Source organism: Dreissena polymorpha, chromosome 7 (assembly GCF_020536995.1).
Source record: "Dreissena polymorpha isolate Duluth1 chromosome 7, UMN_Dpol_1.0, whole genome shotgun sequence".
Lineage (NCBI taxonomy): Eukaryota > Metazoa > Mollusca > Bivalvia > Myida > Dreissenidae > Dreissena > Dreissena polymorpha.
Genome location: NC_068361.1, coordinates 14,993,926 through 15,017,836, shown reverse-complemented (window position 1 = coordinate 15,017,836; position 23,911 = coordinate 14,993,926). Strand labels below are relative to the sequence as shown.

General features: G+C 33.7%; 1 protein-coding gene and 2 pseudogenes across 1 annotated transcript; 1 reads left to right on the top strand and 2 right to left on the bottom strand.

Moving 5' to 3' along the window:
- Positions 1–4,071: 4,071 nt before the first annotated feature.
- On the bottom strand, positions 4,072–20,830 carry LOC127838805 (BTB/POZ domain-containing protein 6-A-like). The gene is made up of 3 exons (XM_052366800.1): positions 20,622–20,830; positions 7,329–7,576; positions 4,072–6,075 (listed from the first exon to the last, which is right to left on the bottom strand). Exons 2-3 carry the CDS (start codon positions 7,571–7,573, stop codon positions 5,028–5,030), a joined length of 1,293 nt encoding a protein of 430 aa, XP_052222760.1. The 5' UTR covers positions 7,574–7,576; positions 20,622–20,830; the 3' UTR covers positions 4,072–5,027.
- On the top strand, positions 11,252–16,110 carry LOC127839479 (uncharacterized; annotated as a pseudogene).
- On the bottom strand, positions 16,706–18,932 carry LOC127839478 (uncharacterized; annotated as a pseudogene).
- Positions 20,831–23,911: the final 3,081 nt, after the last annotated feature.

The following is a 23,911-nucleotide window of genomic DNA, read 5'->3' as shown; positions in this document are numbered from 1 at the left end:
GTTAGTTAAGGATCATTTATGATTGTTTCTGTCATTTGTTTCTTTCACAATATAAACTAGAAATAGCGCGGCAGAGGCCGACGCGTATCCCCACGCCGCATGTTTGACACAGGGGCGACCCAGGGTTGGTAATGGGGCCATGCGTAGTTGAGATTGACCGTATTGTCATAAGAGATGTTCAGTATAAATTTGAAGTAATTCAATGTAGAAATGAAGAAGTTCATGTAAAATAACCCAAAAAATGAGTGAAAATATATACTCTAATTTCTCCTCCTCATCCTGCTCTCCTAACAAATCTAATAATGAATAAACTTCACTGTAGTCAATTATGTACAGGTCATCCTAATTGGAATGACTTATGAGATGGCTGAACATGCTCTTTTATAGCCAATCTTCTTGCTTCTGTTTTGGAAAAGTTATGTTTTGAGGTTAAATCATTGACTAAATAGTAGCGTCTCAGAAATTTTCTATCGCAATCTTGTACACAACAATGGATATATTAAATTTCATGTCTGTCTTTGATGTGCCTGTTCAAAGTCCATCTTGCTTTAAATTGTTTCTCACAATTTTACCACTTGAACATTTTGACAGATTTTCAGTAATGAGTCTAAAATTGTAATTGCACAAGTTGAAAGTTTCAGTCCTTTTATAGATTCTTGAGGCTCTATTCCATGAGTTTCTCATGCTTTTTATGCTTGACTGCATTCTATCTCTTCTCTCATATGCAGGTGTCCCTTTGCGCCAATATTTTATAATCCCTTGTATAAACATTAGATGAATGAGCTAAACCATTTCACAGATGAGTTTACACAAACAATTGAATACTAAATACATCTCTGCGCTACTACTGTGTAACTCTATGTGCCGCTTTGATTTTTTTTAAATCATTTGGCAGGTTATTTACTTACCTCCCTTTAAAGCTTATTACTTCCCTTGGATTTGTTTTTTTTAACCTTTGACCTTGAAGGATGACCTTGACCTTAACCTTTAACCATTCAAAATGTGCAGCTCCATGAGATGCGTGCCAAATATCAAGTTGCTATCATCAATATTGCAAAAGTTATGGCCAATGCACCATACCGGTGGCATAAAAATAAGTGAAAATCTCTGACCCGTTCCCGCCCCAACCCCCATAACTTTTGACCCATGGGTCAGATCAAAATTCCATCACTGTCACCGTCGCACATATGCTCATAGCTTCCATGTATGTAAGTTTCAAGGTTCTAGTGCTAATAGTGTAGGAGGAGCAGGTGGCCAGGACGGACGGGCGGACGGAAAGACGGACGGACGGACGGACGGACAGACGCACATCACCACAATATCCCCACTTTTTCTCTGAAAAACGTGGGAATAAAGATGGTAAAATTGCCTGTTTGCTGATCGTCACAAATATGACACAATTAGTTGAATTGATATCTAAAGCCAAATATATTTCGAGTGCCAATTCTATGTCCCAGCCTTTTGCTGGGGTAAAAATGGGGTCGCCCTTTATTATTTTTAGAGAATCGAATTATCTTACAATACCGTATATATTTGTTACAAATCGAAAATTTCGGATACCCAAGTTCGACCCATTCCGCTCCTCTCCATTTATCGACCGTGGTATATTATGAACTCTTTTCACCGTTTAAGGGTGTGTCAAATCCAGTAATTTCATTGGATCCCTCATGATTTCATGAGGATTTTTTTACCAATGATACAACTCGTTCTGTAGAAACTTCGGGTTTGTTGTCAAAATAGCGTAGTCCACAGAAATTGAATTTCCTCGTGCATGCGAATACTTTTAAATTGATAATTTAGACAACTTTCAGAGTATAACAAAACACACGTTTATTTTCTATGGTGGCCGCCATTATCCAATCGAAGAATTGACACTTTAAAAGCGAAGATTATTCTTTTTGTAAACTGCGATTTCATTGGTCTTCTGAAAGGTTACAGTAAAGGTCAAAACGGCGTGTATTGCTTGTATTGTCCCACGGCTAATGCTGGAGAGTAACGGAATGAATAAGTCGTGGTTATCCGACGATGGGGACACAACGATGTTACAAATCTTAAGTTTTGGCATTCTGTTGTCGTGTAAAATATATGAAAACGCAATACATGTTCATATTGTTGTTGATTAAAATGACAAAGATGCTTGGCATTTTAATACAGTAAATTAAATGTAGGCAACCATAAAATATAGATCAAAGATATTGAAAGAAAGCCGTGATTTGTTTCCACAATTATTTTGAGAAAGGCTTCGATAAAGCTTTATTATCAGAAAATGATGAAAACAAAAGTGTCAATGTACATTATATGTAAAAAAAACGATCAAATTATACCAAATAAATTGTAATGCTTCATTAAAAACTAGGGATGTCAACGAATATCCGAATATCCGAATATTCGGTCCCGAACCGAATATTCGGATACTATTTTTCGAATCGAATATTCGGAAGAAAAAAATCAAAAAAATCGAGTAATTTCAAAGACTTTGTATTCGTGAAATTTGCTTCAAACATTGTACAAAAAGTCGTTCCTCGTGTCATAATGTTTAGTCCGGATAATTCGTCGCTATGGTGATGACAGTATACCGGTCATAAATCCCGCTAATTGCCTAACAAAGACAGTCACTTTGTGTCAAAATTATGAAAGGTTCTAATCGCATCGGCAATCAAAACACCGACCTGCACTTGATCCAATGACTCGAATTACATTTAAAATTATCAAAGATTAAATGAGTAAAGGAAAAGCCGACTTGGTGTAAAAAAACAAATAAGACCGTATGGCAATTAAAACACAGACCCGTCTTGATCTAATAACTCGAATTACATTTAACATGATAAAAGATTAAATAAGTAAAGGAAGTGCCGACTTGGTGTGAAAAACAAAAAAGATCGTATGGTTATAATCACGTTGTCCAATCAAAAAAGCTTTTAGAAAATAATTTACTCAACCTCTAACCGAGCAAGAGAATTCTGACGAACTTTAGAGATATTTGCTTGTGAAAATGGAGCCAAACGCTAAACCTCTTGACTGGTGGAAACGTCACGAGAGCGAATTTTCGAAAGTCGCGTATGTTGCTAGGAGTGTTCTATATGTACCTGCAACTTCTATGCCATCTGAGCGCATATTCTCAACCACTGGATTGCTCATCAATAAACTAAGAAATAGACTCGCCAGTGATCTGGTCGACGCAATCGTGTTTTTAAATAAGAACAATGTTCATGTGCCCAGTGACGCCGATCCGAGTGACTTTTAAATGTGGCAACGGTGATCTAACTGTTTTGTTATGTTATTGTTTTGTCGTCATGTAAATATTATGTTTCTCGTTCTATTGTTGATTTACAATATTAAAAGTTTAAAAACAGTTTTCGTCATTCAATTTTAACAATTAGCGACGGCAATGCTGTGTCAATATTTAGTCACTTCCGGGGAACTTCCGGTAAAAACGAAAGTAGAATTCATGGAGTAATGTTACGGTAAACATAGTTGATTTTTTTCTAACAGATGTTGACCGAATATCCGAATATTCGTTCGGAAGGATGACCGAATATCCGAATACCAATATCGGTATTCGTTGCCATCCCTATTTAAAACCGAGAGATAATAAACGTCGTATTTCTATCAATTATATGAGGATTCCGAAGGCAAATGTAATTTTCGGTTTTAAATTATAATAACTTATTACTCCCACCCACTTGTTAACCAGACGTGTATTTTGTATTTGTATATGTAAACCTTTTCCTACGTTCAATGAATATTTGAGTTCATATTTGGAGCAATGAAATAATTGTATCAACAATGAACATGTATAATAAGAAAAACAAAAACAACTTCATCTCTTTATGTTAGCTTATTTAGTTTTTACGACACACGTATTACCGTGACATTGAAATGATCGTGTGTATCTAGTGCAATTGACAATGTTGAGCAAGCATGCGCGCGAATCCAATTATATATTGTAAATGTATAACAAGTGGCTTTTAATGTTGAGTATTTTTAACTTAATAAAGGAACAATAAACGCACACGTATAATCGGTTGTAATGTAGTTTCAAAATGACTTTATTGGAAAAAAAGTTTCACCATGGATTCTATGATGCTTTGATCAGAATAATTGATCCAAATAAAGCTGAGGCATGTTTGTGCTCTGGACAATGTACCATTTGTCCGACCGTCAAGCGCATTCATTTAAATATTGCTATTATTTGTGATCTATTTTCACGTATTACATGAAGCCTTATATGTAAGATGAAAAGGCAACAGTACTATGCGTATCTAGGCAATTAAACACTTCTAATATATATATTTGCAGCGTTTAGCTCCCAGATGCCTTATTACTAAACATGGTCTCTGTTTGATGGCTTAAATTCTTGGTTGTCACACAGATAATTTTTCCTCTTAAAGAGAGCACACATCTAAGCCATGAACACAATATCAAAATCATCATGTCCGGTAGCGGTGTCCTATTGTTGAGATTCCGAAACACGCCTCATCAGTCTCTCAGCAAAACATTTGTCATTCATGTGGTGTTAAACACTTTGTAAAAAATCGTTTCTGTTTAAATTCATACATATTTAAACATATTTTGACAGACATGTATTAGCTTACAGGCCGACTAAATTTTAGATTGCAGTAGCACAACACAATGTTTAAATACAATGGGCTTCTTGGCTGCTTTTAGTATGTGTTTAATCAGGAAGCCACTCTTCATCCACGTGCATGGTCAAATGTTTAGAGGGCTCTTTCATATATACATTCACATATTTCGTTTAGTTGGTCAAATGTTTAGAGGGCTCTTTCATATATAAATTCACATATTTCGTTTAGTTGCATATTGCAAGAAACATTATTACAAACATATCCAGCCTAACCTGCAAATTAAAAGTATGCCAAATACACAAATAAAGGACGATAGTCAGATATGTATTTTATGAAAGCATGCTTCACATTACATGCTTTACATGCAAGTCAAATGTATTGATTAAAAGTGCAAACCCATGAAACTGTCAAGATTATTTTTCATTAAAAAGGCCTTACTTGTCAGTCGAATGTTATTATTAAAAGCTCAAATCCGTAAAATTGGCCGATGTCAACGGTCGTTCCATTATCACTTGTTCCGACCGTCAAGTTGACCAACCTCAAAGTGACATTTTGAACGCTAATTTGCGCTACACCAGAAGTGCATCTATACACACTTGCTCCATTCATTCTCTGTCTGATCGAATATTCCTGCTGACCAATAAGATGAATTGGTTTGTCAAGACTTATGAGTTTGTGCTGCAGTCCAGGAGTGTAACACAACTTAACATTTTGTGAATGTATAATTTTAGTACCTTCCAAAATCTCCAATATGCCATCAACAGAACCTTCTGATAGGGGAAGAAACATATCAATAGCTGTCATTTTACATTCATTTAAAACTGTGAAAGTGAGACCATCTTGCTTGCCATTATATTTCCATGGTTTATTACTTGCACCAACCTCAACCGTTCTGACAAACAGGTATTTTTCACATGTCATTCCTCTAGGATCCTTCTTAAACTTCGAGCCATTTGTCTTTTTTGATATTGTTTGATAAACGGAGACTAATTCTTCTTTAGTGAGAACATCATCATTAGACACAACATCCGTGAACTCTTCTGAAGTCATGCTAGGGAATCTTATAAGGTTGATAATCTCGTCTCCCAATTCATTCCGAATGTGTTCTCCTGTTGCCTGTTGTCCAGTGGATTCAATCCTCTTTGAGGCCCATCGCTTGCAGGCCAAGTACACTTCACATTCACTTGACAACATTTTGTTCATTTCTAAAACTTTTTTAAGTCCTTTCATTGACATTTCAACAAAGGCGTCAGATTCAAAAACGCCTTTCGAGTTATATTGTATTAAGTCTAAGCAATGATGTTTTAGATTTTGGCAGTCAAAACGTATGGCCTGATCAAGGATTGTACAAACATTACGTGTTTCTACAATTTCTTTCAAGAATAACTCACACATGGTTTCCAAACCAGAAGCATCGTATTTCTTCGCAGCGTATATCAAAGGCATGACGTTGTCCGCGGTAAGGTCTACTTTTCCGCTATATAAATATCTAAAGAAAACAAATTATGTTCAATGTCACAAAACAATGTTTATTTAAAAGCGCGTATCAAGTAGTCACATTATAGATTAACAACATGACTTAACACATTTAAAACACATGGGTGTTTTATTTCGACTTCTTAGAACATTGTATTTTTATTTTAAAAAAAAGCCAATCAAATGCAAATCGTTCATAAACGCATACACGCACGCACGTACGCACGCAGGAACGCACGCACGAACGCAAGCACACACATACACACACACACACGCACACACACCCGCATACAACACACGCGCACACACACACACTACTATGATCGATTTTACAGAGGACAATATCGTGTCTGCCCACCATTTGCATTTTCGAATGCCACACATCTGCTACGCACCAATTGACTTTTTCTGGCGATGTCTTGCTGTGTATTTTGTCTGTTGCAGGAACACGTGTGTCTATGGCAGCTACACAAAGTTCCTACCATGTTTACGGGGTGGGGCGGGGTTAAATCGTTAAACAATGCATGTCTTTAACGTGTCCAACAACAGTGACATGTCGGGAGAGAGCGCTGGCCATTTAAGCAGATTAACACGACTGCTGACAAGGAAAGTTCTTGTAACAATGGCTGTATTAGGACAAGCATTATCCTGCTGCATGATATCGTTACCGTTAGGGAAATATAGCGCTAGAAAAGCCAATACAATTGGCCTAAACACAACATATATGTAGATGTTTGCATTTACATTATGTTCAGCAATGAATAGTGAAGTTGTGTGGTTACATGTTATGTCATTTGTAACGATGAAGCAAGCAGTGTTTGGGTTCAAATTTTTTTTTTTAATGATATAGGTATCCATTAACCTTGAACGGGTTAAAATAATTGATTACCCACCAAGTCAAATTATCGTATAGTGTGCAATAATCGTTTTTCTATACATCTTTAAAATTCTGAGAAATCGAAATTAACAGTATATGTGCGTTACAGACGTGTTAAGTTATAATGCAAAGTGTCCAATGATTTAAAAAACATCTGTTTTAGTTAAAAGTGTCTAAACCAGGTAAGGAATATATATGTTTATTTTTTAAACAGTTAAGCAAGTGTGAACACATAACACGGTTGTTCCTCAGAAATTATTTATTTTGTATTTTTTAATTATGAGTATATGTAGCATTCAAATATTCATCAAATAGATGAAAATAAGTCTTATTTTCCATATAGCATGGTTAACAACTACATTGTCATATTGTCAATAAAAATCGATTACCTTACTAGAATCCGCAGTATAGGCTCTTCGATATCCGGTATGTTTATAACGTCACTTGATTCAGCGAGAGTGCCGCAAAACATGGCATGGAACACCGGACTGCGGCTGGCAAGAATGAATTTGTGACATTTTAGACGTTTGAGGTCGTTGCCGGCAGCTAATATGATGTCACACAAATACCCATCATCAAGCATCTTAAGGTTCGTGTCGGCGAAGGATTCCAAATGCTGCCAGACGGTCGTCATTTCCTGTCAAAATGTAATAATAAACTCATCTCGTGTATTGCAGATGAGAATTGCATAATGACCATAAATAGTTTGAAGAGTACGCCAGTACTTTTGAATTTCGTGTATGCAATCAATAATGTTGTGTATTGATCCGTACACGAATGGTTATATTACGCATAGAAGTAACATACTGACATCTACAGAAATTTGCTCCCAATAACCCGACCGACAATAAATGTTGTTGCAGACGCTTTTTGTGTTTAATTTTCGACCAGTATTGCTTCATTTGATAACATTCGCATAATGAACGTGTACATATACAAATAAATGGTTTTAAAGCGATTAAGAATATATCTGTCCGCGAAAACCCTTAATGAAGTGGCAAAATGTGTGTATAGTATACAGTAATCGAACATGCAAATCTGACCGTCCTATCTACCCTATTGTTTGGAACTCTAGGCGGGTAAAACGTTTTGATCGAAATACCAGTACCAGTTATGTTATTCAGAACAAGTTAAAACACCTGTAAACGATTTTCTATTGTAAAAGCGCATTGGTCACATAACTAGAGTGAAAAATGTACGGAGTTAACAAATCATTTGTAAATCAAAATCTTTGACAAATATTAACACGAAATTTAACAACATACATCAACCAAAACTACTTTAAGACAACACACAATTATATATAATTTAATTTGGAACTTACAGTATCACAGAATGTGTTTTACCACAAGTCTATATAAACAAGCAAATTCGTTGAATTGAAATCCCCAGCCAAATACTTCTGGACACAAATATTTCTGGACGGATGGACAACGCCAACATCATCCTCTTATCCATTTATATACTCATACCAAGTTTAAATGAAATCCAAGATATGGCTCCGGACACACACAAAAAACATTTTTTTAAGATACAAAGGGTCATAACTCCGTTATTATCAAATGGTGTACAATGCCATTTGGCGTTCATCATCCTCTTACCCATATATCTACTCATACCAAGTTTCAATGATATCCCCCAAAGCACTTCCAATAAATGGCTCCGGACACAAAAAAGCTTTTTTTTTCAAGATACAAAGGGCGATAACTCCGTTATTAACAGATGGTGTACACTGCCATTTGGCGTTCATCATCCTCTTATCTATATATATATATATATATATATATATATATATATATATATATATATATATATAGATATATATATTCTCATACCAAGTTTCAATGAAATCCGCCAAAGCACTTCCAAGATATAGCTCCGGACACAAAAGTGCCGGACGGACGGAAGGACGGACGGACGGAAGGACGGAAAGATGGACGGACGGACGGACAACGCCAAAACAATATCCCTCCGCCTATGGTCGGGGGATAATAAGCTTCAAATGTGCTACTCTGCTTTTGTTTAATATTTAGTACATGTAGTATAATGTTTAATACAAAAACTGGCGATGATTTAAGTTATTTACATTACATAAATATATATATGCGTGTAACGCTTTGATTTCCGATGCTTTATTTGAAATATTTATTAATTGCGATATGAGGACTAAATTAAATATAATTTAAAAGACCACTGTCGTATGCACGCTAGCTATCTATCATCCAGTTAACTGATTTTACATTTGATGTATTATACTAAAACTAAAACACATTATGTAATATATCTTTTTTCCGAGATAAACACACACACACACACACACACACACACACATATATATATATATATATATATATATATATATATATATATATATATATATATATATATATATATATATATATATATATATATAACGGAGTGTTATTCATTGATGCCTGTACACTAGCTGTTACAACCCTAAGTTCATCGATAACGAACCGTATAACGCGTCCACTTTCGACGGAAGCTTCGCTTTTTTTACTTAATTTACTATTGCCGTCAACATATTTAGCCCAATAAATTATTAAAAGCGCCGTTCTAGTTTAGTAACGATAATATACTACTCACAATTTGCTAAGGATCACTTTTTATAGTATGTGTAATTTGAAGTTCAATCCTAGCTAGATTCAGCCAGCGTCACGCATCAATGATAAATCAGTACATAAAAATTAAAAACACACATTCTTATATCAAAATCTGCAAAAAAACAATTTATATTAAATTTAATTTAATTGAAGATAATGTGAAAATAAAAAGTGATACTTAGCAAAAATTCAAGAATAGGTAAATTTTCTTTCATCATTGAAGTTTAAAAGTTGAAATATATCGGATAACGATTTAAGGCATTGTTTTACAGCCCGTTTTTCATTGCCTTGCAGCAAAATGAACCGTTATCTTATCTTAAGATGATTATTATTTATAATGCACATGCTTTCGGATGCCAACATAATCGGATATATATTTTAATGTACAAGGATTTAGTGTCATTTTGAATTTTGTGTTTTCTGCAGATTTGCCTTGATCAGGAAAATAATGGCCTTGTACAGTCGACCTCCTGCCAGTGTCCCATGGGACAATACAAATGCCATCATGTAGCAGCAGCACTATTGTTTGGGTTAATTTCAAAAATATGTTTTAATTCATCTTTTGGGGTGCAGGCTTTAGCGCACCATTATCAAAGCGTACCAGTGCATTACTGTAGCGAACCAGTTTAGGCTTAAGTGTACCATCGAATTAAATGGATGTGTTTATACAGTAAGGCTCACACTTTAATTCTTGAAATGGTGTTGTAAACTTCTTAACATCATTGAACATGTGTGAATTTATAGATGTTTATGTGGGATACATACAGTCCATATTTGATACATTATTCGATTTAAACAGAATATAAATCATTGTTTTTTATATTAATACTGAGTTTTTTGTTCTTAATTATAATTGTATATAATTAGAATATATTAAGTAAAAGAGACATCAATAACACATTTATTTAAAATCAACAACACATAATAAACAAAATGTACCACAGATTGAGATACTAACAAATTATTATTACATTCATTAACTATTATTATAATAATAACACTATAGGGTGGTATGCTTCAGTCTGCGTAGAGGTACGCTTAAGCCTGGTACGCTTTGGTATAAATGGTACGCTTAAGCCAACATTCTATCTTTTTTCTTTGTTACTTTTCTAATTGATGCCTTTGTGTGACATATATTTCATTTAAAATTGTATATGAAATAATGAACTCTTTTGAGTTTCTGTATGTTTTAACAAGTATGATTTGACAACATTTCCTAACAATGCACAATATCTCATACCTGTTTCCAGCATAACATGCCTTTATGAATAAGGTTTTATTCCACTTTCATTTCAAAATTATTACAATTAAAAAATCAATAATGCTCTTGAATTGTTCAAGCAAGCAGGTGTTTTATCAGTCTTCACTTTATCACATTTAAAAAGCCTAAAGCATGCTTTAATAAAATCAGATGAAAATGTTATCTAGCCTGTCTATTAAAATTTATTCATTTGACTAACAATAATTGCATGTCACTAGGATGGGTACTGAGGCTAGCGATTAAAATGATTACTGCGTTAGTTCTCTCATTGCCATTACTGGCTACAATTATACTACAATCAGCTAATAGTATTCTTTAACCTGGACATCTTAATCCTATAGATATAGTTCTATTTATTAGATCAGTTATGTTTGTATACTTTTTCAGGTAAAAGAGAGCTAGCAAAACTGATGTCAAGTGTAGTTGGATGAAACGTCCCAAGTCTGCGCCACCAAAGGCTACAGTGACCATGAGTGAACTTTGTCCTGAAAAGCAAACTGGATACAGGTATGTTGATATTGCAGTGAATGTTATATTAATTGACTCACTTCATTGAATTGAATTGTTTAGTGACAAAATTGCACAGTAAAGTACTAATACTATACTAAAATACCGACGAGTCATTGACCATACTGAATTTTTATTTGTAAACCCTTTTGAGACCCTATGACAGAATATCTTTTCATAATATGAAGTGTTATGATTTAACAATTACATATTATTATGACATTATCTGCATTACCGGTACCCCCTTTTTGAAATGAAGAAAATATTAAAAAACATTTAATCCATTTTCATTTAGAGCACTTAAGGGGAGTGTTACTGCTGAGAACAGGTCCTTTTTATATAATGAACTTGGAAAGCTAGGGCGATTTACAGGTTGCCAAACTGTTCCAGTTCATTGTTCATGAATTACATTATTCTAGCAAGTTTATTATTTTGTATGGGATAATTCAGTCATACATGCATGTAACAAAAGTACTTCGAAAGTTTAAAAGTTAAAGAAACTTTACAAACGTTTTCGATGTCATGTTCCTTGATACAAAAGCATGTCATTGCCTTAAAATTGTTTCTTAACATTAAAATAATGTTGTGATTCCTTTTCGCACAGTGTTGGTTAAAACTCTATGCTACCATTATTTGGTATGAATCTATGATCCCATACTTTTGAGATTTTTTGTTGAAGTGTTTTATTTAGATTCTTTCTATGTTTATTTTTTATGCAAGACCTCCTATTTTTACTTAGTTATTTTTGTACCAAGATGATGAAATCTCATGTATGCTATCAGTTGATAGAATTTTAGCATTGATATTACATTTGTTGTGCAAATCTCTGTTGCAAATCATTGTAACTCTGATTTTATATATTTTAATATGTAAAATGGTTAATATGTGAGACAGGCAATGGTTTATAATAATGGCATGTGTATACATATACAATATTTGATTATTTTAGGCTCTGTTCAAAACAATAATTCCCTTCATGTATTCAACAAATAATAAATTATGTGTGTGTTGTAATTATTATTATATATTATATATGTATATAAGCAATAGTTATTGTAAATCTTTCATTGTCTGCTCTCTGAGTTGACATTTACACTTGAGTCTGTGTGACTTTTTTTTTCAATGCAATGAGTTTAGTATAAATATCGGATAAATGGAAAGTGGGAAAAGGGGTTGCGCTGGTGAACCAAGGATTACTGACAATTGGGACAAATGTTGTAAATTCATAATAGTGAGTTTTATTGTATTCTATTCTGGCTTTACATTGGATACTGTTGGAGGAGCAAGCATCTCAGGCAGCGCCAGTGCCATTGGTTGAAGACATGTTGCAGAGCCCTGAATACCTGTCAGCCTCACAGCCACATAAATGGTTATTGGGTAAACAAGTGTTGAGTACAGAAGAAATAAAAATCGACTGCATCTGTGACTAGTGGCCAAAGGGAAAATGCATTGACGGCTGCAGTCAGAAAGCTCAGATGTACTGCCTCCAACCTTTGACAGATCATACCGGCTGCAAAACGCAAACAGGTGAATCATGAAGTGTTTATTAAATGAAGAACATATTAGTTTTTATGCCCCCGGTAGGGTGTCATATAGCAGTTGAGCTGTCAGTCCATTTTTCTGTCTGCCTGTGTTTCCGTCAGAAAACATTGGCCTTAACTTTTGCAATATTGAAGATAGCAACTTGATATTTTGCATGCATGTGTATCTCATAAAGCTGCACATTTTGAGTGGTGAAAGGTCAAGGTCAAGCTAATCCTTCAAGGTCAAAAATAAAAAATACAATCCAAGGGAAGTAATAAGCTTTAAAAAGGAGATATTTTGTAAACCTGCCAAATGAAATATTGAAACTTTATTTTAAAGCGGCGCAATAGGGGGCATTGTGTATTTGACAAACGCATCTCTTGTTTAGATCTAGATAAATCCTCAAGTTTTACTTAATTTTCTTCATTGAAAATTCTATTAAGATGAAGTGCAAAAATCAGTAATTTTCTTCAATGCTTGCTTACGTTCCACAGGTTGGCGTTATACCTGAAGACACGCCTTCTCAGTGCTTACAAACTTGAAAAACAGGCCCCTATCCAGTGGGGCATTACCCACGAGAGAAATGCCATAGACGACTACTGCAAAGCAGGAAGTGCAACTGTATTACCGACAGGCATGTGTATACATATATTTTAGTTTATTCTCATATTCTCGATTTTATTCTTTTAAACATTTAAAATGAAATGCCATATGCAAGATTTCAAATAAAGATGCATGACAAATTGCCTTATTTCCATTAGTTTAATAAATAATACAAGAAAATGTACTGTAGAGACTGTAGTAGAGTAGAACATAGTAAACAGATGAATATGTATGTTTGCACCAGCACAGTTCATATGGGTATTATTTCAAGGCAAAATTTGATAAAAATGTTAAACAGTGTCATACAGCATACGAGGTGAAGTAACTTGTATGGGTACATATTTTTTATATCACAGGTATTTGGCTTCACCAGTCTGGTATCATTGGTGCCTCTCATGATGGACTCGTTCAGGGGGAGTACAGTGGATCTTTTCACTTGCAGCGAAAAGGACAACATCTATTGTCACCAGACATCATAGAAATCAAATGCCCATTTTCGGCAAAGGACATGAATGTTGCAGAGGCATACTGTTCCAATAACGACTTCTTCTTAGGTAAATGATTTCATTTAAATAAATTCATTTAAGTGCCTTTGATATAATAACAACTTTTTTATTTTTATTTTTAGTTCGACTGTTATATATGAAATATATATAGTGGAGCTATCCTACTCACCCCGGCGTCGGCGTTCCCGTTCCCGTGAGCGTTGGAATGTTAAAGTTTGCGTACTACCTCATATATGTTCAATGTCCCTTAACATATTGATTTCATATTTTGTCAATATCTATAACAAGAGCAGACAACTGTAACAAGCATATTTTAAGAATTATGGCCCTTTTTCACTTAGAATATGCGTTATATTGATAAATCTATGTTAAAGTTTGCGTACCACCTCAAATATTCCCAATGTCCCTTGACATATTGCTTTCATATTTTGCATACTTCTTTACTAACATGACCCCAATCTATAAACACGAGCAGACAACTGTAGCAAGCATTTTGTAAGAATTATGGCATTTTTTCCACTTAGAATATGCATATTATCGATAAATCTATGTGAAAGTCTGCGCAACACCTCAATATTTTCTATATACCTTGTCTGTCCTATTGCTTTTATATTTTGCATACCTGTTTATCAACATGACCCCAATCTATAAACAAGAGCAGACAACTGTATTAATCATTTTGTAAGAACTATGCTCCTTTTATATACTTAGAAAATTGAAAATTTGTTTAAGTTTTGTGTTTAGGTTCACTTTATTCCTAAAGTATCAAAGCTATTGCTTTCATACTTGCAACACTTACTAACTATCATAAGGGAACTGTGCAGGCAAAGTAATGTAACTCTGACTGGCATTTTGGCAGAATTATGGCCCCTTTTATACTAAGATAATTGAATATTTGGTTAAGTTTTGTGTTTTGGTCTTTTTTACTCCTAAAGTATCATAGCTTTTGCTTTCAGACTTGGAAAACTCGCTTACTTTTGTACGGAGACTGTAAAGGCAAGATGCATAACTCTGGTTGGCATTTTAACGGAATTTTGGTCCTTTTTGTCTTAGTAACTTTGAATACTTTGTTAATTTGTGTGTTTAGATCCACTTTACTCATAAAGTATCAAGAATATTGCTCTCAAACTTCTAATACCTTCTAAATATCATGAGGGTACTGTATCTAGCAAGTTGAATTTGGACTTGACCTTTAAATGACCTTGACTATCAAGGTCAAATAGTTAATAAATTTTGCTTAAATTACCATAACTTCTTATTTATGATTACATTTGATAAATGCTTTGACAAAACAACACTTACCTGACATACCACAAGGGACTCTACCCACACCATCCCCCACGCCCCACCCCATAATCAGAATCCCCGCCCCCCCCCCCCCCCCCAAAAAAAAAAAAAACAACAACAAACAACAAATATATTTTATTTTCTCTTTTTGTTCTTATTTTTGAAAGATCATCCAATAAATGATCACGTCCCACAATATACCCCCTCTCCACCCCCATAGGAAAGAACATGGTAAAAATCCCAACAAATATTTATTTTATTTTTAAGGACCGTCCAACCATCCCAACCAAGCTATTGCTAACAAACTTGAAATAATATCTTATTAGTTTATTTTATGTCTTTACAAATGTTCAATAGATTGTGAAAAAATATACCTGAACTCAAAATCGTCTATAAAGTACATCTTTTTAAAACATAAGCGATCAATATGTTTCAAGTATGGTCCTCTTTCACTTAGAATATGACAATATTACTTTGATTGTATTGAATATGTACACTTTTCCCATCATGGCTTAGGTTGATATTATTTACTTATACTGCCAAGCATTCGAATAGTCAAGCACGCTGTCTTCTGGCAGCTCTTGTTCCAAAAAAGAGGTTGATCAATTAAAAAACAAATAACTGATTTTATTTCTTTTCTAATCATTAAAAGAAATTTAATGTCTTTATTGAATACCACAACTAGAACAGTTTTATTTAAAATTGAATCTGCAAATTGAACACTTCCACCCAGTGCAATGGTGCTTATGGTATTTGATTTTACAGAGCAATTCAATGATGTATGTTTTTTGTTTCAGAGCAATCATCTCACGAAGGGTTGATGTTAAAAGAGACCCATGACTACTGGCACCAAATTTAGGGTCAACTCTACCTGAAAGGGACATATTGTTGTGATATGATTGTAAAGACCCCAAAAGACATGCAGATCATTCGTATAGTGAAAGATGATTCTTGGGCAATGAACATTCCAATTATGATTGACTTTGATTAGTTCAAAACATTCTTACCCTCTTAATTAAAGGCAGTACAATCCTTCTGTTTAATGAAATTTAACAAAGTGTGGATATATCTATTGAGATATTGTGACATTTAGTACCCACATGTGTTATTTCAGTTTGTCAATTGTAAATGTGTTATTCCCTATGTTTCATTTATACGCGTGTCTATCATTATGCAAATTGTGTCGTGCTTTGATATGCTCGAATGTTATATTACGTATTTACATTTTGAAACGTTGCAAGAATAATTGACTTTTTATTGATATACATATGTCTATGTTAACAGATAACATGGTATGACATAATAATAACAAATGAATATGAATACAGTTTTACAATTTTATAAATTCTAACTATGTTATGTCATATTTATAAGCAATATCCTTCAGCAATGGTGCTTGAAGGTTCACAAGACAACAACATAGTTGAACTATTTTGTTTGACAAATGCCTATATTGTGACGGAATATGGTTTAACATATCATAGTTATTTATTACTTCATTGGCTCGCTCTCAAATCACCTGGCTGTAGCTGGTCTAAAACTTTACAGTGTTCTACAATAGCTGAATCTGATGTAGAGCCAGGATAAAGATCTGAACAATATACTAAAGATGCATTTAGTGCCACAAAAGTAACCGCAACACACATATGAAGGTATTAATGCTATTTAAAACAGTACCACTGCTAGTATTGAACCGAACTTCCAAATCCAAGTCCTAAAAATTAAACCGCAGCTTCATTAATGTCATGAGGAGTTGGTCCTCAACCGTAAAACATGACACTGTCCAGCCAGACTAGTAATTGAAGGGTGACACCCTGTTGACCATGTTCACCAATACTTGAAAGACATCTGGTGAAAATGATGTATACAACAGCATCTACAATAATTAACATCAATTTATATTAGATGTTTAAGCGGGTTAACATTCTACAGAGGGATGATACAAACTAATTTGTCAACTACATTATAAATAGTATTCCCTTTCTAACTGCTAATTTATTTTTTTTTAATGTGACAAAGTATAGCGTTTACTTTTGCAAAACCACCATATCATATTTTTTGTTTGATTTTAATCAAATATGCATAGGGAATATAATAACGGATTTTAAAATAAATATTTATGATAGGGCACCTTAAGCTTGAAGCTAGCATTAATTTGTTTTTTGGTTCACATACCTTGTCTGTTTCATTAATAATATATTTTATGGAGAATCATCTTTTCCGCGTTTTTAGCACTCTGAGCTCGTTTTCCAGTTCATGAATGTTCTTTTTCAATTATTGAACTGAAAGACAAATCAAGAACATTGTATTAGATTCTGTAAAAATAGCAAATACAAAGTACAGCTATGGCAAATCATGTTTAATTGGTAAGGTAAACTTTTTGCCATTTTCATGTCTATTAATTAAAGGCAGAAAGATTTATTTTAAATGGGTCCCAATGAATTATGATCAGCATAGGTATGTTGTCTGCTATGGTAGTGGTTGTTGATGAGATGGGCTATGTAATCAAGGAAAAACATCAATGAAGCTAGTTTAACACATTTGACACAACATGTACGTGAAAGATCAATATGGTTTATCAACCATCTTTAGTTTGCTTGGCAAGTAATTTTCACACAAATCAGTTCTAATAACACTTTTATCAATTCAATGTTTATAAATGACGACCTGGTCAAATCAAAAATAAAAAGTAAACAATTAAAATGACACAATTTTGTAAATCTACAGAAAAATCTAAATAAAGTATACAAATACACTAAGAATTTTACCTTCTATTGCATGATTTGTTGGGTTCTCCGCATGGACATCATCAGTATATGGCTGCACTAGATGATAGCTGTGATCCATGACAGCTCCAGTTGAAATGGCTTGATCATAAGGAACATCAACTATCTGGGTATCATCTAGCTTAGGCCTTTTTCGTCTGATTGTGAAAGAAGAAAATGTATTGACTTATTGAGGAACAAGCTATATAATGAGAATATTGTCCTTCAAAATTCATACAAACTGGGGTCAACTTTTATTATGTACTATCGACATCTACAATGCATCATAATGTTATAAATAAAATGTGAATATGGGTAAATTCAATGAAACACCTTTAGACAATCACATTGAATAAATTGTGAATAATTTATATTTCAAATGGTGTAACCCCCCCATATTCCATCCTACCAAAAAAGGAGAATTTCAATTGTCCACGTACTCGGTATTCATCTGTTCATTTACCTGTGTTTTGTAGGTACTTCTGGGAAGCTACAAACATTTTTGCTGTACAAAAAACTTGTTGGTCGATTCTCCTTAAGGCCATCACAAAGTGACAGCTGCAAATTATGTCATGGCTGTTGACCTTTCTGTCTGCGCGCCTGAAAAATATCGTGTAGACGCTTGCCCTGAACATCTAGGCTAAAGAGTTACTAAAATTAAAAACTAAATAAAGAGAAACAAATAGACTTTTTAATGCCTAAGGACACTCGATTATCATGAATTTGACCCAGATGATGGACATCCCAGTGACTGTAAACACCTACCTATGATCGCATTCGAGCTTTATTAAAATGTTATGTATATGAACTGTTCCACAATTTATGTATGGTTTATGAAAGATTTAGAAGCCTCAATGACTGTTAAGAGAATTTCACATTCGTTTTAATGCTATTGATAGTGGGTTTTGTTTTTACACCTATGTTGAAATCTAAATTTTAGAATTAAACCGCCTTACTAAAAAGTATGCATATCGGATGTTGTTTACATACTACATTTAAATATCAATACTAGTTCAAGTCTAAATGTAAAACAAAATAAAACATAAACAGCTTTCTTATGAAAACTAGTCTAATATATCATTTACAAGATTTAATACATTTTATCATTATGACAACACAAATAAATATCAGCAAAACGAGTTCTCTTTTAAATATTAGAATAAATGTAAGACTCCATACTATTCATCCGAAAGTTGTTGTATCCGAAATCGGTATAGAAACGCTTTTGGTAATTTTGTAATTCAAATAGTTGATGCTACTGTTAACATTTGATTATAAAACTTGCAAATTCAACATGACTTCGAAAATATGTGCTTATAATAAGTATGTTTTGCATATCAACATCTACATCGATTAACGCGATATTATTACGATATATAGACAGTGCAGACGAAATAAACATGATACAAATCAAATAAATAATTTAGTGCTCACCTGAATCTATTTGCCCACGTTTTTATTTCACTGGGGTCAACAGGAAATCTAAATAGGCTGCAAGAATGTGCACCTCCCGCCCGATGATTGCAACCAATCATATAACAATACACCACCCTTATATTATGCTACTCTGTCTGAGGAAGCATTGTCCCCAGAAGTAGAAATTCGAAAACGAAAGTAAACACACCCTAGTTACCTTCCTTACTTTCATGTCATGAATGTTGGCTCCTCCTCCACATCCTCGGCTTTTTCCGTAAAAATTGCCATGTATGGAAGTTGCAAAATAGTGTATAAATGTTAATCGCGTATGTTTGTAAAAGTCAAGTGTGAAGTTGTCAACCTGAGAGTGATAGCTGATGCAATTTCATTTCACCAACTGTAAGGTGTACGGCGTAAAGCGTGCCGTGTACGTACATTTGACACATGTGGCGAATTTAGTTTTGCAAGTTACAAAAGCGAATTGCATTTTAATAATTTGAAAGATATCAACTTCAAAGTAAAAAGTGAAAATTGAACTTGTAAAATGAGATAATCAAGCAACATTTCATATTTAAACAAATATATTCAGTGCGATCTTAGTATAAATAGTCATGTTGACAAGGCTGGATTTTTGGCAACGAATAGCCTTCATATGAATGACCACACATGTTGAATTGTGAATGAATACTACACGACAACATACAGTGTGAAACACATAGTATCTCAAACAAGTCTATAACACACGTTTAGATCAGTGAGTTGCAATGTTGAAGCTCTGTTTGTCACTTTTACAAAAACTAGTAGTGTCTTAATTATATTTAAGCTGTATTGCATTTTTGAGTTCAATTGTGTTTGATATGTAATGACGTTGTCCTCAGTTTGTTATAATTGTTTATCACCTGTCTTCGGTCATGTTGCATTGGTTTTCGCATTTGTTAAATTAACAACACTTTATTAAAATATCAACGCTTTGATTTTTCCTTGCGTCGTGTGTGCTATTCGTTCTACTTTCGATTTGAAGACTAAAATAACACATAATGCAACATAATATTGTCATAGACACGGCTAGTTTTATTAAATCTTGTGCTTTTACCTACACTAAACTCATCTTAACAGCTCTGTGTATTATAAATTGGTCAGATATAGATATATATGTTTAATTAAGTTGTTATAAAAAAAATCAACTTACCTTTTTGTGCGTCACCCAACAGTACGGTAATAAAGGTGCAAGTTGATATTTCCTAATCCACTGTATTCTGCGAAATATTTAAAGTATACACAGTAAACGTGCATGTAGTTATTACAACGCCCTCGTGTGACTAGTTTATACATCATTTATCCCAACCCGACATGTAAGAGCCACGTATTGAAATAGAAAGTGTACGCTAGTGCATTGTATAAAGTGCGTATTTATTGAGTGTTTGAACCGAGACGAATTTCGCGTCGAGATCGAGATAGTGTAAATTAAATTTACCTCGTTGACGGGCGGGATGGATGAGGATGCTTCGATGCATTTCTATAACCTATCTTTTCTTCGCATATTTCTTTGACTGTCGTCGCCTAATTCATTAATAATTAATCCTGAGAAAAGATTTGATTAATACAGAATGGAAGCCATGTTTCAATGTCATAATTGTTATATTTCAATTGTATTAAATATTTAGGTTAATGATTATTCCTCACGATTGTCTTTGTATAAACACAGCCGCGCGCCATATTTTGAAGCAGACCCGGTTGCTACCAATCTGAATAAATTCACATTTTCAGAAGTCAGTTACAACATGAAATACTACTTTGATATAATCATAATAGATGCATAATTTAAGCTCTATATTTTCTGATATGAACGCCTCGCCTATCTGGAAACTACCAATTAAAGGGATCTTTTCACGCTTTGGTAAATTGACAAAATTGAAAAAAGTTGTTTCAGATTCGTAAGTTTTCGTTTTAGTTATGATATTTGTGAGGAAACAGCAATACTGAACATTAACCATGCTCTAATATAGCAATTATATGCATCTTTTGACGATTTTAAAACCTAAAAATTATAAAGCGTAGCAACGCGAAACGATTGAATAATTTGGAGAGTTCTGTTTTTGTCGTTAAATTTTGTGAAACTACGAAGATTGCTTATATAAGGTATAAAATACGTCAAGCATGTGTACACGGCGTAATAGCTCAGTAGGTTAAAGCGTTTTTACTTCAGGACTCAGGCAGGACTCCAGGGGTCACTGGTTCGAAACCTGCTTCGGGCAATGTTCTTTTCCTTTTTTTAATTTTTTTCTTGATTTTTTACTGGAGCTTTTACGATCCAATGTTTACATTTATCAATATAAAGCATTTAATGAATAAGTTAAAAAAATGCCAAAATCTGTGAAAAGGCCCCTTTAAATACCACTTTTAAGTTTCATATTCAGAATTAATCGTACAATTTTTAATAGGCAGACGTGAGATATACACTGTAAGCTAGTTACAAACTATTGCAGCATTGAAACGATGTAGTCGAAGCAGGCTTCTTTATTTATGTGCATAAATATACCATAAATATACCATATTATAATACAATAAATACAATAAACGTGTTAATAAATATGTTCAGTTCTTTAATGTAAAATAATTTTAATTTTTATGTTTAATGCCTATTTGCAATTTAAGAGTTATTGATTGTTAAAGCTATACTAAAAATCGTTGTTTTAAGTTGTTGATGTAATTTAAATAGCTTCCATAAGCAGTAAATGTTTCCTCTTCATAAAAAATATTAAATAAGAAATAACAGAAATCTAGCTTAAAGCCCATTTAGACTTCTCCGACAAACAATATTTTACACTTCTCAGATAGCATAATACACTCGTACAAATAAAGCCAAGATTTTCGTTTTTTTTATATTAAGCATGTCAAGTAACTTGATTGGGTTGTGATACAAAGAACACTGTCTTCCTCTATGCAATGTACACCCAAATTGGGCTTAGCCCGAATACGTAAGATTGTGAAGACACCCCATCAATCTTTATAACGTGATTTCCTGAATTATAAGGGTGATAAACAGCGCCTTAAAATCGGTTTATCAGTTTAAGTCTAAAAACTCCGTTCCATGGCAATCTCCGCATTTTGTTTTACACTTTATGTTATTTTGTTGTGTTCACATGTTTATGTAATGTGTCTTGTAATTCTCATTAATCAGTTGGCTGATATAAAATACTAGACGTTTGCCTTAACCTACTTCACTTTTTGGAATACGATATATTTAAATTAAAATAAGCTTAAAATTGAAAAACACCATTCTATTCAAGAAAAAAATGTCACGTGACCGTTGTTTTTGAGTTTCCTGAGCACTCTACAGGCATACATACGCAAATCTTACTCTGTTCTAAAATAAAGGTATTTCACGCGTACTTGTAGATCTGACTGCTCGCATTCATCTTTTGACAGCGAATGAATATTGGATTCGACAAAGCACGAATTATTTAAGTTCGAGTATAGTGCTTCTAGCAAACACAATTTTGTTATACCTCGTGTGGAAATGTTGCTCAGTGACTAAAATATCGGATCTAGTGATGATTAAACGGATGTGCTCTAATAAGGTGCATGTTGTTACGTTATATTGGTCAAGTTGCTGTTACTGGCAGAAACGCTGCATTATGTTAAATATATGTTAAAATTTGATTGTGTTTAGGTATTATTGTTGATGTTGTTGTTTTTCAAAATGCGTACATAATTTTGAGTACATGTACATTAAATCCCTAAATGACATTGCTTTCGAACAATGTTCACATTTAAATGCAATTGTTCAATATAAAAAACACAAATATTAACGTGTAATTATTTGAGTTTTCGATCATGTATTGCGCGCTGTAATTTTGTTGGTATGTTTTCGATACCAGTTATTTACTGTGCCGCCCTTTAAATGTTACATAGATAATGAGCGACCAACATGATAATAGCGTTATCAGTAAGCATTAACATGTAAAGCCAGGCGTGTATTGTTTTTAAATGTTCGGGTATATTGTGATGTACTATATCTGGGGTTAAGACGAATGGACGCAATTCAACTTTAGACATTTTTCAGACGTCCGTCCGTATCCCACCAGTGAGCACTTACCATGACTGTCAACAGTTTGAGGTATGTTTAACAATAAAACAAGTTTTGTATATGTATCTTTTCCTTGTGCGGCGTAATATGTTATTGTTAAAAAAATATTTATCTGTATGGTGTTCAAACTGAAAAATTGACTATTAAATTTTAATTAGTTTGCGTCGTATTTAACTGATATTTAAGCTAAACCGTTTGGTTATTTTAAGATTTCAGATAACCTGACTTTGCACGTGACCCAATTTGAGCCAATAATTAATAGTTGTGCTATTCACCATATGCAACTGTTTGGATGCGAATTCGAAATGGAGACAAGGGTAGATTGTATCGTTCTTGAAAGTGGTCTTTTTACGTTTAGTTAAATTGACAACATTTATAAAACAAAATTA